Source organism: Leuciscus leuciscus (genome assembly GCF_965113295.1).
Source record: "Leuciscus leuciscus genome assembly, chromosome: 1".
Lineage (NCBI taxonomy): Eukaryota > Metazoa > Chordata > Actinopteri > Cypriniformes > Leuciscidae > Leuciscus > Leuciscus leuciscus.
Window position 1 is genome coordinate 9,638,930 of NC_138725.1, and position 18,012 is coordinate 9,656,941.

Consider the following 18,012-nt stretch of genomic DNA (forward strand, 5'->3'; position numbering starts at 1 on the left):
CGGATGAGTAGAGTAGATAGACTTAACAATTAAATAGTGATGGGGTTGTTAGAACATGTATAGTATTGATTGATGTTGATGATGTTGTTGATGAAATGTTGATTGTTATGGAAATGTTCCCTTGTGTTGCTATATTATTTTTATGATGAACATTGTCAGATGTTTCTTTTTAACATATGGCTGTCGAATTGGAGGCCTACGTATCTATTTATCTATTGCAGAAATGGAGCACTTTGGCCTATTTTATTTATTTATCTTCTCAATTCTTTTGTTGTACAACCAGAGCCTGTAACATTAAGTATTTTATGTATTTCGGTCTTGTATTTGTGCATTTGTGTCTGTCCTGTGTCTATTTCTTGCTGCAGAACTAATTGCTCTACGGGGACAAATAAAAAGTTTAAAGTAAATGAACTACTTACAGTGATCTCAGACTGTGCTTAAGTGGTTTCTCCTCTGCATGGATCTTCATGTGTCGCTTCAGGTGAGTTTTAAAAGAGAAACTCTTTCCGCACTGATCACACTTGTAAGGTTTTTCTCCAGTGTGGATCCTCTCATGTGTTTTCAGAGATGATGAGTGACTGAATCTGAGTGAATGCGGCTTCTCCTTCGTATGAACTCTCAGGTGTGTCTTCAGGTTTGATGAAATAAGAAATGTTTTGCCACATTGATCACATGAGAACGGCTTCTCTCCGGTGTGAACTCTCATGTGTATCTTCACGTCACATTTAAAAACAAAACTCTTTCCACACTGATCACACGTGTGTGGCTTCTCTCCAGTGTGGTTCATCTCATGTTTTTTCAGAGATGAAGGCTGACTGAATCTCTTGTCACAGTGTGAACACTTGTAAGGTTTTTCTCCAGTGTGAATTCTCTGGTGCTGTTTTAAACAGTTTTCTGTAGTGAAAGTCTTCTCACACTCAAAGCACATGTACTCTCTCACACCAGTGTGAGTTTTCTCATGTCTATGTAAATATTGCAGCACTGAAAAACTCTTTCCACACACAGAACATGAATGTGGCTTCTCCTTCATATGAACTCTCAGGTGTGTCTTCAGGTCTGATGCACTAAGAAATGTTTTGCCGCACTGATCACATGAGAACGGCTTCTCTCCGTTGTGGATCATCATGTGAACATTAAGGGATGATAAATGACTGAAACTCTTTCCACATTGATCACATGTGAACGGCTTCTCTCCGGTGTGGATCCTCATGTGAACATTAAGGGATGATGATCGACTGAAACTCTTTCCACATTGATCACATGTGAACGGCTTCACTCCGGTGTGAATTCTCATGTGAATCTCAAGACTTTGTTTGGTTGTGAAACTCTTCCCACACTGAGTGCAGGTGAAAGATTTCTTGGCTTTTCTTTTCTTTAAAAATGTCTTTTTAGTCTTTGAGCGACTCAGAGGTTTTACTCCAGGTTTGACATGATGTTCCTCCTCCACTTCACTCAGTTCTTCACTCTCCTCGCTCTCTTCCATCAGGTCTGACATGAAAGAAAAAAATATTAAATTTAATTTTCAGAAATTAAAAATAATTCAAAGAGAGAAATATAAAGTGAAAGGACATGAAATTGAGTCCTGATGTAGTCCTGAACTCACTGATACAACCATTAACATTAAAATATAATTCTTGGGCCCTTGGTCCCCCACAGTATCAACTTGAAGGAGCAGCAGTTGAGGCCAGCAGAGAAGAGAGAGAAGGGCTAGCGAAGAGGCCCTTTAAAGCTTGACAAAGGTCACACCTTGCAGGGCTGGCTCAACCAATAAGAAAGGGAGAATTTCTAAGCGAGAGTTTCCTCTGTGGGGAGGATTTATGAGTCTTTGTTCTAAGCGTGCTCATTTGCAATGGCACGCTGGATTGGTGTCTGATGATGAAACTAAGAAAGATTCTTGTAATACTAATATGTTGCACAGCTATCGGCATATCATGTACACAATCATTTCGATGTTCAAAGTACTAATTTATAGAGACCAAACATGGTATGCGTGAGGTTACGTTGACTGTTGGTTTCTATAATAAAATACATAGTATCAAAGAGATAATAGTATCAACAGATAATAGTATTAAAAGACAACACAAGACAGTAAATCATTTACAAAAATGTTCTGGAATGCATGTTAATTTCATGTTAATCAGTTCTTCGATAAATTAATGCAGGAGAGTTTGTTCTTATATCTGTAGGATTTGTAGCAGGGGCCTTGTTCACATTGCTAAGAGTCATAAAACCAACTTACCTGATCGTGGTCATTGTAATCAAGATCTTCTTGCCCTGTTTGGGGGGATGCGGCCACAGATCCAAGAGTGAGTTCTTTTGTTCATTTCATTTGTTCATTATCATTTGTTAAACTATAACAAATACTTGTGTCTGACTTGTCTCAGTCGTTACACATGTATCCAAACTTTAATTGAGGATAGTAAGAGTGAAAGGGCTTTAGATACAGCTTTGGATGCGATTAGCTTCGTGAACACTGTACATTGTTGGGTCCCGGCTGTAGTAGAGGCCGTGCAGCAGGGCAATTGGGTGACGGTACGACACTGTACGACGGTACGACACTTGGCTCACTATCCAAGATGGCGCCGCGGATGGCTGCCTCGGTGTTGAGCTCTCCAGTTGTTACACTGTTTTTGTTAGTTTGTCCTGTTTTATGTTTGTCATTCACTATCAGTTATACCAGGGACGAACTGCTGAACATTCGGCAGTGCACACCAACTGATCACCAACCAGTTTTTGATTCTTCTGGCGTTTTGCGGAACATTGTCGTCGGTTGCGCCGCTGCACTGTGGAAACAGTATAAGACGCGCAGGCGTGGGAAGCGAGCCGGCACACTCGTTAAGCTCAGGCAGCGCGGATTCAGAACGGCGCTGCCTAGCATCCATCTGGCGAATGTCCGCTCTCTCCCTAACAAAATGGACGAACTACTTCTGCTCTCACGCAAAAACAAGGACTTTACCAACTCTGCTGCTCTGTGTTTCACGGAAACCTGGCTGAACGAAGCCATTCCGGACAGCGCGTTACATCTACCGGACTTTCAGCTGTTCAGAGCGGATCGCGATATGGAGTCAACGGGGAAAACGCGCGGTGGTGGGACATGCTTTTACATCAACAGAAGGTGGTGTACTGATGTAACTGTGTTAAGGAAGATGTGCTGTCCTGATGTGGAAGTGCTTTTCATTAACTGTAAGCCGTTCTACTCGCCGCGGGAGTTTTCCTCGCTCGTTCTCATCAGTGTTTACATTCCACCGCAAGCACACGTGAGTACGGCGCTGCAACAGCTGGCTGATCTGATCACAGAAACAGAACAACAACACCCGGACTCTGTTCTTATCATTCTCGGAGACTTTAATCAGGCAAAACTCACACGTGAACTGCCTAAATTCAAACAGCACATTACATGCCCCACCAGAGACAATAATATTTTGGACCATTGCTACACCACAACAAAGGATGCATATCGCTCCATCGCCAGAGCAGCTCTAGGACTTTCCGATCACTGCCTGGTTCATCTTCTACCAACTTACAGGCAAAAACTTAAAACTGCTAAGCCAGTAATAAGGACTGTAAAGAGATGGACCAACGACACAGAGCAGGTCTTACAAGCCTGTTTTGAATGCACTGACTGGAGTGTTTTTGAAGCTGCTGCCAGCGATCTGGACGAGCTCACAGAGACTGTAACATCATACATCAGTTTCTGTGAGGATTTATGCATCCCTACCAGGACTTACTTATCATTCAACAATGATAAACCATGGTTCACACCAAAACTCAGACAGCTTCGTCAGGTCAAAGAAGATGCCTACAGGAGTGGGGATAGGATCTTGTATAATCAGGCCAGGAACACACTGACAAAGGAGATTGAAGTGGCTAAGAAGAGCTATGCCAAAAAGCTGGAAAACCAGTTTTCCTCCAACGACCCTGCATCAGTGTGGAAAGGCCTGAAAGACATTACCAACTACAAGACACCATCCCCCAGCATCGACAGCAACAAGCATCTTGCGAACGAGCTGAATGTCTTTTACTGTAGATTTGAGACCCCCGATCAGACACCCCATACCCGCCCTGACCATCTCTCTACACAGCCATCAACACCTCCAGCCATCCCCCTCCCCTCCCCCCCTGCACTTCAGATCAGTGAGGATAATGTGCGTCAGATCTTCAGGAAACAGAAGAGAAGGAAAGCACCAGGCCCAGACGGTGTTTCACCAGCCTGTCTGAAAACCTGCGCTGACCAGCTGGCCTCTATCTTCTCACTGATCTTCAACAGATCACTGGAGCAGTGCAAAGTCCCTCTCTGCTTTAAACGCTCCACCATCATCCCAATCCCGAAGAAACCAAAGATCACAGGACTCAATGACTACAGACCTGTTGCCTTAACATCTGTGGCCATGAAGTCATTCGAAAGACTGGTGTTAGCATATCTGAAGGACATCACTGGACCCTTGCTGGACCCCCTGCAGTTTGCCTACAGAGCAAACCGGTCTGTGGATGATGTGGTCAATATGGGACTGCATTACACCCTACAACATCTGGACAAACCAGGGACCTATGCAAGGATTCTGTTCGTGGACTTTAGTTCTGCCTTCAACACCATCGTCCCATCACTGCTCCAGACCAAACTGACCCAGCTCTCTGTCCCTAGCTCCATCTGTCAATGGATCACCAGCTTTCTGACAGACAGACAACAGCTAGTCAGAATGGGCAAAATCACGTCCGACAGCCGCACCATCAGCACCGGTGCTCCACAGGGATGTGTTCTCTCACCACTGCTCTTCTCCCTGTACACAAATGACTGCACCTCTAAAGACACCTCTGTCAAGCTCCTGAAGTTTGCGGACGACACTACTGTTATCGGACTCATCCGGAACGGTGACGAGTCTGCGTACAGACAGGAGGTGGAGCAGCTGGCTCTTTGGTGCAGTTATAACAACCTGGAGCTGAACACGCTCAAAACAGTGGAGATGATCGTGGACTTCAGGAGAAACCCCCCTGCACTCCCTTCACTCACCATCATGGACAGCACTGTGACTGCAGTAGAGTCATTCAGGTTCCTGGGCACCACCATCTCTCAGGATCTGAAGTGGGACACTCACATAGACTCTATTGTGAAGAAAGCCCAACAGAGACTGTACTTCCTGCGTCAGCTGAGGAAATTCAACCTGCCACAGGAGCTGCTCGTACAGTTCTACTCAGCTGTCATCCAGTCCATCCTCTGCACTTCCATCACCGTCTGGTTTGGCTCTGCTACCAAAACCGACCTCCGTAGACTACAGCGGATAGTTCGGACTGCTGAGCGAATCACTGGCACTACCCTTCCCACACTCAAAGTACTGCACTCATCCAGAGTGAGTAAAAGGGCTCGCAAAATCACTCTGGACCCGTCACACCCAGCACACTTTCTGTTTGAACTGTTACCGTCTGGTCGACGCTACAGAGCACCGAGCACAAAAACAACCAGACACAGGAAAAGTTTCTTTCCCCAGGCCATCTACCTCATGAACACTTAAATGTTCCCCTACTGTGGAACAAACATGTGCAATACTTCCCTCAGACATTTCATTATAGCACCTTATAACTTTATATATATTTATAATTTATAATCTTTTATTTTTATTTTATTTTTATTTTTTCTATTTTTTTATTTTATTTATACCTATGTTACTTGTCACTTGTCTTGTCACTTTATATTGTATGTGTACTGGAAGCTACTGTCACCAAGACAAATTCCTCGTATGCGCAAGCATACTTGGCAATAAAGCTCTTTCTGATTCTGATTCTGATTCTGTAGTCGTGGGACAAAACACCGCTCTTCCGTTCAGATTACAACTTCAAATAGATTCTCCCCACTCAGTGAAACACCCGCTGAGAATCCTGTTGAATGTGCCCTAATTATTGGCGATTCTATCACACGGAACGTGAAAATAAAGACACCAGCCACCATAGTCACATGTTTGCTGGGAGCCAGAGCGCCTGACATTAAAGCAAATTTAAAAGTGATGATTTGAGAGAATTTTTCTAATGCCAGTAAAAGAGGGTAAAGGGAGGGGGGTAATTGTTTGGTAATTGGTAATTGTTCTTACCAATTTAACCAATCAGATTTATAGAAGATGACATGATAAAGTCATGAGTTAGTCACTTGATCTTATTGTTGTGTCTGTCTTTATCCTATAAAACCTGATGTATTCTTCTTTTTGGTTGGGATTCTCTGAGAATTGTTAGAGGACTCCCAGCCGTAATTAAAGCATATTCAAAGGCATTGTCTGAAGTCTGTTTATTAGTGCTGCAGCAAGTTAGTTAGGTTAACAAGTTAGAGTTAGAACTCTGAGCAGGACGTCGATGAGTAGACGCGCTAGAGTATAGGATTAGAACTTGGGGCCAGGCGTCGACTGAAGACGCGCTCGAGTATAGGTATATAAGAACTCTAAGCCAGTTGTCGACTGATACAGAGCTAGAGAAACTCAGGGCCAGGCGTCGACTGGAGACACACTCGAGTATAGGTACAGTATATAGGAACTCTAAGCCAGTTGCCGACAGATACAGAGCTAGAGAAACTCAGGGCCAGGCGTCGACTGAAGACACGCTCGAGTATAGGTACAGTATATAGGAACTCTAAGCCAGTTGTCGACTGATACGGAGCTAGAGAAATTCAGGGCCAGGCGTCGGTTGGAGACACACTTGAGTATAGGTACAGTATATAGGAACTCTAAGCCAGTTGCCGACAGATACAGAGCTAGAGAAACTCAGGGCCAGGCGTCGACTGAAGACACGCTCGAGTATAGGTACAGTATATAGGAACTCTAAGCCAGTTGTCGACTGATACAGAGCTAGAGAAACTCAGGGCCAGGCGTCGACTGGAGACACACTCGAGTATAGGTACAGTATATAGGAACTCTAAGCCAGTTGCCGACAGATACAGAGCTAGAGAAACTCAGGGCCAGGCGTCGACTGAAGACACGCTCGAGTATAGGTACAGTATATAGGAACTCTAAGCCAGTTGTCGACTGATACGGAGCTAGAGAAACTCAGGGCCAGGCGTCGGTTGGAGACACACTTGAGTATAGATATTCATAGGAATAGGGGAAAAATCTACCACAATTTGGCGGGCCAATCCAGGAGTCCTCGGAATATCCCTCTGTCGGATGGACGGGGATGAGGAATGACGTTGTCTTCATTCTGCCAGACTGCAGAACCCAGTTCGAAAACATGTATGTTAGACTCAATGCCAACTAAGCTAATGAAAGATTTGTTTCCATAGGTCATAGATCCTCTTCTTAATGTCATTTATTCCTCTTTGTCATTAGGATATGTACCAAAAGCTTTTAAGCTGGCTTTGATTAAACCGCTTGTTAAAAAAAACGCAAACTTGATCCTACAGAATTAGTCAATTATAAGCCAATCTCAAATCTACCTTTTCTGCCAAAAATACTAGAAATGACAGTATCTTCATAACTATGTTCCTTTTTAGAAAGAAATGATATCTGCGAGGATATTCAATCAGGATTTAGACCGTACCATAGTACAGAGACTCCTCTCATTAGAGTCACAAATGATTTGCTCTTATCATCCGATCGTGGTTGTATCTCTCTTGGTGTTACTCGATCTTAGTGCTGCATTTGATACTATTGACCACAACATCCTTTTAAATAGACTTGAACATTATGTTGGCATTAGTGGAATTGCACAGGCATGGTTTAAATCATACTTATCTGACCATTATCAGTTTGTAGCAGTAAATAAAGAGATGTCTAATCGATCACAAGTTCAGTATGGTGTACCACAAGGCTCAGTACTAGGACCGTTACTGTTCACTCTGTACATGCTACCCTTATGGTGCGTTCACACCGGACGCGAATTGCGCGTCAGGCGCGAGTGATTTCAATGTTAAGTCAATGCAAAGACGCGTTACGCGCGTAAAAAATTCCTGCGGCGCGAATGAGGCGTAGAGCGCGGCGCGGTAGACGCGAATACGCCTCATTCGCGCGTCAAGTTCGCGCGAATTGAGCGTCTGGTGCGTTAAGCGCGTTACGCGCGAATGTTTTATGTAGTGCTTTTTGTGCATTCTCGTGTTTGACGCGAATTCGCGTCTGCCGCCCGAGTTGAAATATCTGAACTTCTGCGTCAATTCGCGCCGCGTTAACCAATCAGAAGCCTGCTTCAGCTGCTTGCTGCTGTCACGTGGTGAAGTGACAGTTTATAATGTTATTTTATGTTTATGTCAATACATTATTTTGTAATATGACTAAAATGCACAACAAAGCAAATCTTTCACATAAAAACTCGATTTCAATATATGAGAGATACTCATTTTGTATTGAATGCAATTTATTCCATATCTATATGAAACATTATTAATCTAATGTGAAGACAACAAATACAATTTAGTGTATACAAACTAAAACAAAAATCACAGGTTTCACTTTTGGAGGCTGGCTCCATTTATTATCAAAACAAAAATAAATGACAGATTAGGTGGGTGCGGGCGAGGGTGAACCTCGCGCCGGGCTGTACAGCGCGGGCTCGTCAGGCAGCGACCACTCGAGGCCGAGGCCTTATACGGCCTACGCTGTCCTCGTCAGCGTCCTCACCGTTAGGTCCACCAAACCTAGGTCCTGGACCAAATTGTGAAACTCCTGAAACCCTCCGGAGAGTCTGGTGGACCCGAGTACAGCGACGATGTCCCCTACGCAGCTGTTTCTGCTCTCCAGAGCATATACGAGCGGTGACTCTCTCGATTAATGCTAATGCTAATGCTCGATAAACATCTAAAAAAGATGGCCGCCAACGGGTTTCGAAACTTTCGCCTCTGACGCGCGTAAATGTCGCTTCAAACTTTTGTTTTTACGCGCGTCAATCTCGCTCTTGACACGCGAATGTACACATGTGGTCAAACGTCAAACTAGACGCGGCAGGCGCGAATTTGACGCGCTATTCGCGTCCGGTGTGAACGCAGCATTAGGAGATATCATTAGGAAGCATGGCATTCATTTTCACTGTTATGCTGACGATACTCAGCTCTATATTTCTTCACGCCCAGTCGAAACTTACCAATTCACAAAATTGATGCATAGCAGATTGTTCTGGCCCTTGGCCTTTTTCTGGTCATTCTCCTGCGCCTCCTCTCTTTCAGGCCTAATTGCGGTCACCTGGGAAGTTGGTGTTTAAATAGGAGCTTCTCTGCTGCATTGATCTCTTTCTTCCTGCTCTGGTCTGGTGGCTAAAGGCTCGAACGCTGCTCTGTTGTGGCCTGTCCGGGTTCACGCCTCGCTCGGGACGCCAGGATTTTACACAGATGCACATTTAAGTTTATTTAGGTTTGTCTTTTATTTTTACACTCAACACTTGCACCTGCCCTACACTACTGATACTGACGTTCACACTCCATATTTGGTTCTGTTGTTTAAATTTGTGCTATTTACACAATAAACTTATGTTTTGCACTGTTTGTTTGTGGCATGGTCTCCAATCTATTGTTATGGCCCTGAGTCAGTCATAACACAGACATAAAAAACTGGATGACTAGTAATTTCCTTCTACTTAATTCTGAAAAAAACAGAGATTCTAATTATTGGACAAAAAACTTCCTCACATAATAACCTAGAATACTGTCTAACACTTGATGGCTGCTCTGTCAAGTCTTCGTCGTCGGTTAGCTTTTGAAAGACACGTGTCTATTATCTGTAAAACCACATTTTTCCATCTTGAAAATATATCTAAATTACGTCATATGCTCTCATTGACAAATGCGGAACAGTTAGTTCATGCGTTCATGACCTCAAGGCTAGATTATTGTAATGCTCTACTGGGTGGTTGCCCTGTACGCTTAATAAACAAACTACAGCTAGGTTAAAACGCAGCAGCTCGAGTTCTTACCAGAACCAGGAAGTACGACCATATTAGCCCAGTTCTGTCAACACTGCACTGGCTCCCTATTAAACATTGCATACATTTTAAAATATTGCTGATTACTTACAAAGTACTAAATGGTTTAGCTCCGCAGTACTTGAGCGAGCTCTTAACGCATTATAGTCCTTCATGTCTATTGCGATCTCAAAATTCCGGCCAGTTGAAAATACCTAGAATATCAAAATCCACTGCTGGCGGTAGATCCTTTTCCTATTTAGCACCGAAACTCTGGAACAGTCTTCCTAACATTGTCCGGGAAGCAGACACACTCTGTATGTTCAAAGCTAGCCTAAAGACACATCTCTTTGACATAGCATTCACATAATACATCATAGACTTCTATAATTCAACGTTAGGCTGCATAGATTAGGCCAGCCGGAACCAGGAACACTTCCCATAAATCCTGATGTACTTGGTACATCATAAGAAGGATGACGTCTACATATTAGTCTATTAGTCTCTCTGTTTATCCCGAGGTTTTCCCGCAGCCTGCCGGATCCAGGGCGTATCCAGATCTGATGAAGGACCTTCGCCTGGACACGACGACAACGCAGTGCTGAAGTGTCCACTAGTCTCTCCTCTGGGAAGGCCTCCTTTACCTCTATACAGATAAAATGTTGTCTGGATAATTCCGGTTTGCGTGGCTATGCAGATGCGACGACAATTTCTGTATTATAAGTTTTTAAGGCATAAAACAGTTGTTTGAGGGTTTATTTGTGAAGGACTACACTCCTGCACACTTATATATTCAAACGCACATAAGTATCGATCGAACACATGATGCGCATGTGCACGCCGTGTGCGTTGTCCCAGGTTTGCGTTTCAGAGGTTTGCGCAGAGAAAACGGATCATTGTTTGCACCTTCGAACCTGTTTCAGGGAGTGTGTTCTCGAGACACTAGGCACTTTTTTGTGCGGATGGGCAGCCGTTAAGGGTTTTCTGTTAGAACGGTGTTGTGTTAGCGTCCTCTAAGTTAATGACTAATGATCTTCGCAACTTCAAACCCAAAACATTTTGTACCGTTTCAAAGTTGAACTGTTTATCTAAATGTGATGAAGTGCTTGAATGTTTCTAACATGAATGTTCTTCAGCATCATGAATGAATGAAGAATAAACACCAACCTCTTTGTTCTTCAGGATCTTCAGTGTGTTTCATTCTGCAGGGTTCTGGATCACTCATGTTCTCACTGTGCTCTTTAATAAACTCAAGTCTTTGCAGATTTCAGCTCTTCCTGATGCTCGTCTTCACTTGTAGCTGATGGGAATTTTTCAGCATTTATTGGGGAATTACTGTGGGCGGAGCTTCACTGATGATGTGATTGCAGTGGGAGGAGCTTCTCTGATGATGTGATTGCTGTGGGAGGAGCTTTTCTGATGATGTATTTCAGCGTGGGAGGAGCTGATCTGCCAAAATCAAAAATATCAATTATGTTTTTGTTTTTGTTTTTTTAATAATACATGACACTAAGCATTTATCTATCTATTCATTAGACATCCATCTATTTGTATTGCTAATCCTAACATTATTCTGCTTCTTCATTAAAATACAGGTATCTAGAAATATAGAAAATAATATTAATAATTTAAATTCTTCCAAATATAAATAATGGTAAGAAAAACAGTTAAAATCATAAAAACAGAAATAAAGGTACATATAGTAGCCAACACCCTCAGTCTGTTGACATGAAATGAGCTTTAGGCTAAATTACCATTTACAGGAGATCTGAAGACATCAGCATAATAAATGAGGAGAAAACAGGAACTATTGTCATGAAATAAAGAGTGTTTTCAGCAGATCTGTTAATATTGATGAGCCTCAGACTATCAACACTCATTCAACAAGCCATTCAGGATCATCAGCAGATCATCTCACTTTATTCTGAGTGTTTGCTGTTAGAAACACATTATTTGAGTCAGGATACATGACAAAAGCCTGTAAAACTGCTCTACTGAAAGACAATACTGTTATTTCTCACAATATAACATGGATAAATCATCAATAATAAAACAAAATAATTAAATAAATAACCTCTTCAGGCAAACAACTACAACACCATAATATGTGAAAATATAGTTTGACTTGATAATGTATATTAATAGCAATAAAGTAATTCCATTAACATGTTATATTTGTACAGAAATTGACAATGATCATAAAACTCTTAAAAATAAAGAAAATGTAGCCTAACGTCTCCTGTGTTAAACTTCACTATATTCCCATGCGTGTATAGATTTCATATTTCCCGCTTATTCATTACTCATACAGGGGCAATATAAAGTGTCTACATCAATTTTAATAAGTAAATGTAATCTGCCAAAGATAATGTCGACAATAATAAAGAAAGGTAAACATGAAAACGGCAACAGAAACACTTGGGATCGATTCCCCTCACAGATATCAAACTTTAACTTGACATTCAGTAACAGTTCTCACTCCAAACATCGAGACAATCACACAAACGAACACAACATCGCTCAGGTCTGAATGAACTCAACATATTCTCCTCATGCTCGCTGCTGCTGCACTAAATGTTTATTTCAGAAGGAAGACGCCAGAAAAGACGCACAAGTATCGCTGTGATCGATGAAAACAATACAGAAATGAGCCTGTCGCTTAATCAAACTCTATAAAGTGTGTGTGATGGTTGAGTAAATGTAAGAAATACCGTGAACTGCTCTCCTCGCCTCAGAAGACTCGTCGCTGAAACTCTCAATGAGGGAAGAGAGACGGCGCGAGCGAGCGGTGACGTCATCTGCCTCCAAAGCACGCCACGCAGATTCAGCTTTACTTATTTCATATGGAACAATCATAATATTCTCTATAAAAACAAATCCTTATTTTTTGAAAAATGGCATGATAACAATATTACGTTAGTACGTGATCTTTTTAATGATGATGGATGTCTATATAGGGTAGAGTGGGGGAAAACGCCCCCCTGGGGTAAAACGCCCCCCACCTGTTTTTCCCAAAATAACCACTAAAAGTAGTCAAGATACATTTTTACTGTTGCTATGCACTACGTTGATAACGGGGATATACAAATCACTATGGAGAAGCTGACACCAGCGACATATTTGAAGAGAAGAGGATTACATGTTAAATGCTATAATTTTCAGATATTAGTAAATAAGTGTTTAAGAGAATATTGTTCTGCAGGATATTGCAGTGATGTATGATAGATGTATAGTGAAGTCCGTAGTTTGAGATCATATATTATTTATAAGGAATATAATTATATTTTAAAAATTAAACATTTTTTTAACTCATACCCACATAGCAAAATTTGTCTGGCCCACCTCTGGGCCTCATCCTTGCTTCAATTCTGGCCCAGTTCTGGCTGGGTCCCCGGCCCAAAACTGGCGCAATACACTGAAAACGGACTCAAACAACCTACTCTGGCCCAGATGTGGCCCAGACACTGTAAAATGACTATCATTTATTGATATGGCCCAGGTCTGGCCCAGGCACTATAAGACAGAACTGGCTGAGAGTCGGCTGGGTCCCCGGGCCAGATGTGGCCCAGAAACTGGCAGTGAAACACAAATTCAACCATTTAAAAAGATTAAGGGTTTTTATTATAAAATTAACAAATACACTTTAATATAAGCATGTATTAACAATGAACAAATAGCCTACACTATTAACATTTATTTACAACACAATTTTTAAACTACAAAATAATAAGTAAATTATATTTACTGTATATGATTAAAAGAAAAACATCACTCTTTCACACACAAACTATCTTTCACTCTCTTTAACACTAAATAAATTCCTTTTGCAAATGTCAAGTCACCATTAAATATATAGCGCTATATACAGTAATGACTGTTTCAAAGCAGCTTTACAGGGTTAAACAGGACAATGATCAATGATGCCAACAGTTCAATTTGGCTGTAAAGCTGCTCTAAAAAGAAAATAGTGTCATTGTTCAGCTGAATTCAGTTCAGTGTTGATTCAGTTATGTTCAATAACTGTATAAAGTATATCAATTATAAAAAGAGTTCATTTTCATTATTAAGCAGCTCTGCAGAAAACAGTGATGTCATTGTCCAGCTCAGTTCAGTTCTCATATAATGGTGACATTATTAATGCAGGCAGATCAATATTATTAAGAATAAGTGTCCCCAACTAAGCAAGCCAGAGTCCATCAGTGACAGAATGGAGAAAGAAAAACAGGCTCAGTCGAAGGGCCAGTTCTCCTCTGATCAAACAACAAACATGGTGTGTGTGTTAGGATCCAGGCCGCTTCACAAGTCAGATTGTGGATTGATATCATTCAGAGTATTTTATTCAGCTCCTTTTGCTTGAAGGTTGGAAAAGAGTAGCAAAACTCGAGAGCATGTAGATGTGAACTTGTACAATAGATATTTGTACTTGTACAATAAAATTTACACTCACAGCTCCAATGTGAAAACCTCAGTTGAAGGGAGTTGAAGCTGGCCGTTGGGTCTGTGCGGAGGACTGGTCTGGTTCTCGTGGATCTGATCCGATGACTGTGCCGAGGACTGTTGTGTCAAAGGGGTCTTCACGCCGTTTGTTTCTAGGTCTCATCTAGTCGTGATGTTCTGGTCTGGCATTCAGGGCTGTTGTGGTCATCTGAGGGTCCAGGTCCACCATCTGGTCTGGATATGGACTAGATCCGGCTGAATACAGTAACCTTGGGATAAGACTGAGACAGAGAGACTAACATTAGCGTAGATGCCATTCTTCTTACGATGTAACAAGTACATTTAGTGTTATGGGAAGTGTTTCCGGTTCTGGTTGACCGAATTTATGCAGCCTAACAATCCTTTAACAGATGTGAATTTTAGAAATGTGAGAGTGTGTTATGTTTATGCTAGGTTAAAGAGGTGTGTGTTTTTAAATAGATTTAAACTTATCTTGTGTCTGCCCCTCGATCTGCTGCCAGTCCATGATCCCTCGATCTCCATCTCAGCAGCATTAGCTGTGAGGGTTTCTCTCAACTGCATCTTTTAAATAAAGGAATAGATATTGTGAGGTCAATATTAAATCTTAAGCATTAGTTTAAGCACATAGGTTTAACAAATGTTGTTGCCAGAGTTCACACAGCAGTTTAAAATATCGGTAACACTTTACAATAAGGTCTCAATTGTTAAAATTAGGCTAGTTAATGTGTTAACTAACTTTACCAATGAACAATACATTTGTTACAGTATATTTATTAATCTTTGTTAACATTAGTTAACAAAAATACAATAAAAATGTATAATAAAAATTAGTTCACAGTGCATTGACTAATCTTAACAAATAGCCTACAACTTTTGATTTTAATAATGCATTAGCAAATGTCAAAATGAAAATGAACTAAGATTAATAAATGCTTTAAGTATTGTGCATTCTTAGTCCATCTTAACTAATGTAGTTAAACCTACATTAACGAATGAAACCATTGTAGTGTTACCAAATTATCTGTAAAAAGTGTCAGATTCCAAACAGTGCGTTCATAATCATTGTAAGTCAACATCCCCTCTGCAGCAAAATGTCAAGAACTACCATTTTAATAACATTACACACTGATATACGCTTTAATTTTTCTTTAACTCTAAAATGCACCTGCTCTAAAGCAGATTACGCAATAAATAAATAAAATAAAGCAGATTACGCTACATTCAAGAACACAAGACGTGGCAAAGACAATGAATTAAGAAGCTGCACTTATTTTGCAGCTTCTCTTATGTATCTATAACGCTTTTCCATTTCGGAGTTCCCACAGGAGTGTTAAAACCAAATATATCTTATTTTTTATTTCAGATTGTAGCCAACACGTTGTCTCCGCGGGTGTAGTAGCCTACACTGTGGTCAATGTAGTTCGATTCACAAATAAATGACTCTTTTGAGAGGTTAGTGAATCAAATCAGAAAGAGTCGCATGTATAGAGAACTATGGAGCCGAAAGCGTAGTCCGACTCTTATGATTCGACTCCTATGAACTAATCACTCGTTGAAAATGACGAATTGACTGACTAAATTTGAGCACAGGAATATAACTCAATATCATTTCATTAGCCAAAATCCAGTGCACTGATCAACAGCCAACAGCACAGCAGTTTTTCTAATAAAAAAACCCTCAAATTTATCCTAAAAAGAGACCGTAGCTCATCAACACTATCTCCGGGACCGAATGGATATTCTGAAGTAACGTATTATCATCGTAAACATCTGATCTAACGTTAGATATAACCGTTATATATAAAAAAACACTATATTTATCTTGACAATTAACGTTAATACATCAAACAGCACTATAACAACAAATTACTTACTCGTTTTTCAGATGAATGATTCCTCTCGAAAACGTTGGTCTGCGTCTGCAGGATCTTCCTCAGGATTTAAATTAACCGCCCAAACCTTTTTTTCAAGTGGCCCGCTTGTGACAAAACGAACTCGGGCCGATGGTAAAAACACACAGCTATACTGAGTAAGTTATAGCACGAGTACAACTGCTTTTAGCCAACACTGGCCCACTCATAAAACGCCGTATATGAGCCAGCGCGAGTACAACTGCTTTTAGCCGACACTGGCCCACTCATAAAACGCCGTAGCTGCTATATGAGCCAGCGCGAGTACAACTGCTTTTAGCCGACACTGGCCCACTCATAAAAAGTCGTATATGAGCCAGCGCGAGTACAACTGCTTTAAGCCGACACTGGCCCTTCATAAAAAGCCGTATGCCAGCCAGAAGTGTTGTGTACACAGTCGGCACGACTCTGGCCCATTATCTTTTCACCGATGCCGACACTGAGCCGACAGTAACGCATTTCAGCCGGAATCGGCCCAAATGTGCTTGCTATCTGGGTAGCTTGTGGGGTAAAACGCCCCCAAGGTGGGGCATTTTACCCCACCTTGGGGGGCGTTTTACCCCACCGCTGGGGCAAAACGCCCCCTTTGTACAAAAATATTTTCAGTGAAAATACTAATTAATTATGAAGGCTGAGCAATTTTAATATTTGGTGAATAACTCCTGCCATAGTCACTCAAAACCGGGATGGCAATTCTAGTCACATTTATGTTTTGTTTCACTGTAATGTCACATTTTCCTTAAGGGGGGCGTTTTCCCCCACTCTACCCTACATATGTCGAATTCCTGGAAAAATGTAAATTTCCTGTCACGCCTAGAGAATTTGCCATCGTTTTCGATGCTATTCCCACAGGTGTTATTGCATTGTTTAGAGGTTTGGACAGGACTTTGTTTACCACACCACCTATTTTTGATCCCACTCAAACAATGGTGGGCAAGATTTGTTTAGTTCCACATTCTAGCAATAGATCCATTTGTGCTCTCTTTCAGAAAGATATTATTACCAAACCTTATGTAATTACCTATTGGAGCAATTTTGTGGATATTGTGGACTGGAGAAAAGTTTGGTTATAGCCACATAAATACCTTATAGTAAATAAAGTCAGAGAAGTCTCATTTAAATTAATTCATATAGATTCTATCCAGTGAAAGGTTACCTAAAAAAAGTTTAACCTGACATTGATATAAAATGTGATTTCTGTAATGCACAAGATGAAACTACTGTACACTTGTTTTGGGACTGTAGCTATACCAAAATGTTTTGGAAGAACTTTTGCAGATATATTATTGATTTTGTGTACCCTCATTTTTCCTTATTTTGGAAACATGTTATATTTGGTTTTATTAATACGGAGAAAAACTTTGAGAAATCATTTTACTTTATAAATCTTTTACTTCTCCTAGTAAAATTTCATATTCATAAATGTAAATTTTCCAATCATAAGCCATTATTCAAAGTTTTTCTCAACGAATTCCATCAATACCTTCAAACGCTTTCTGTTTCAGAGAAGAACAAAGCAAGGAAAACATCGTCTTGTTGTGCTCTCTTCAAAATCCCCCTTTAATTTTGTCTCATTGCACTATCCTAACATGCTCTAATTGATTGTATCTCCTTCCTTTTTTTGCTTATCTTTTCTTGTATTTTTACTGTTATTATTATTATTGTAATTTTTGTCTGGGTTTTTTATTTATTTGTTTATTTTATTTTATTTGTTTATTTATTTTTATATTGTTATTATTCTCTCCTCTGGCGTATGTTCCGTTTCATGTTTTCATGTTGATAATGT

The 18,012-nt window shown here is 40.9% G+C and overlaps 1 protein-coding gene across 1 annotated transcript; it reads right to left on the minus strand.

The window, feature by feature from the left end:
* Positions 1 to 595: 595 nt before the first annotated feature.
* On the minus strand, positions 596 to 12,612 carry LOC309508318 (uncharacterized protein; the record flags this gene model as incomplete). The annotated part of the gene is made up of 3 exons (XM_082182892.1): positions 12,570 to 12,612; positions 11,026 to 11,307; positions 596 to 1,488 (listed from the first exon to the last, which is right to left on the minus strand). Coding segments are annotated over exons 2-3 (951 nt in total), but the record flags the coding sequence as incomplete, so codon positions are not given.
* Positions 12,613 to 18,012: the final 5,400 nt, after the last annotated feature.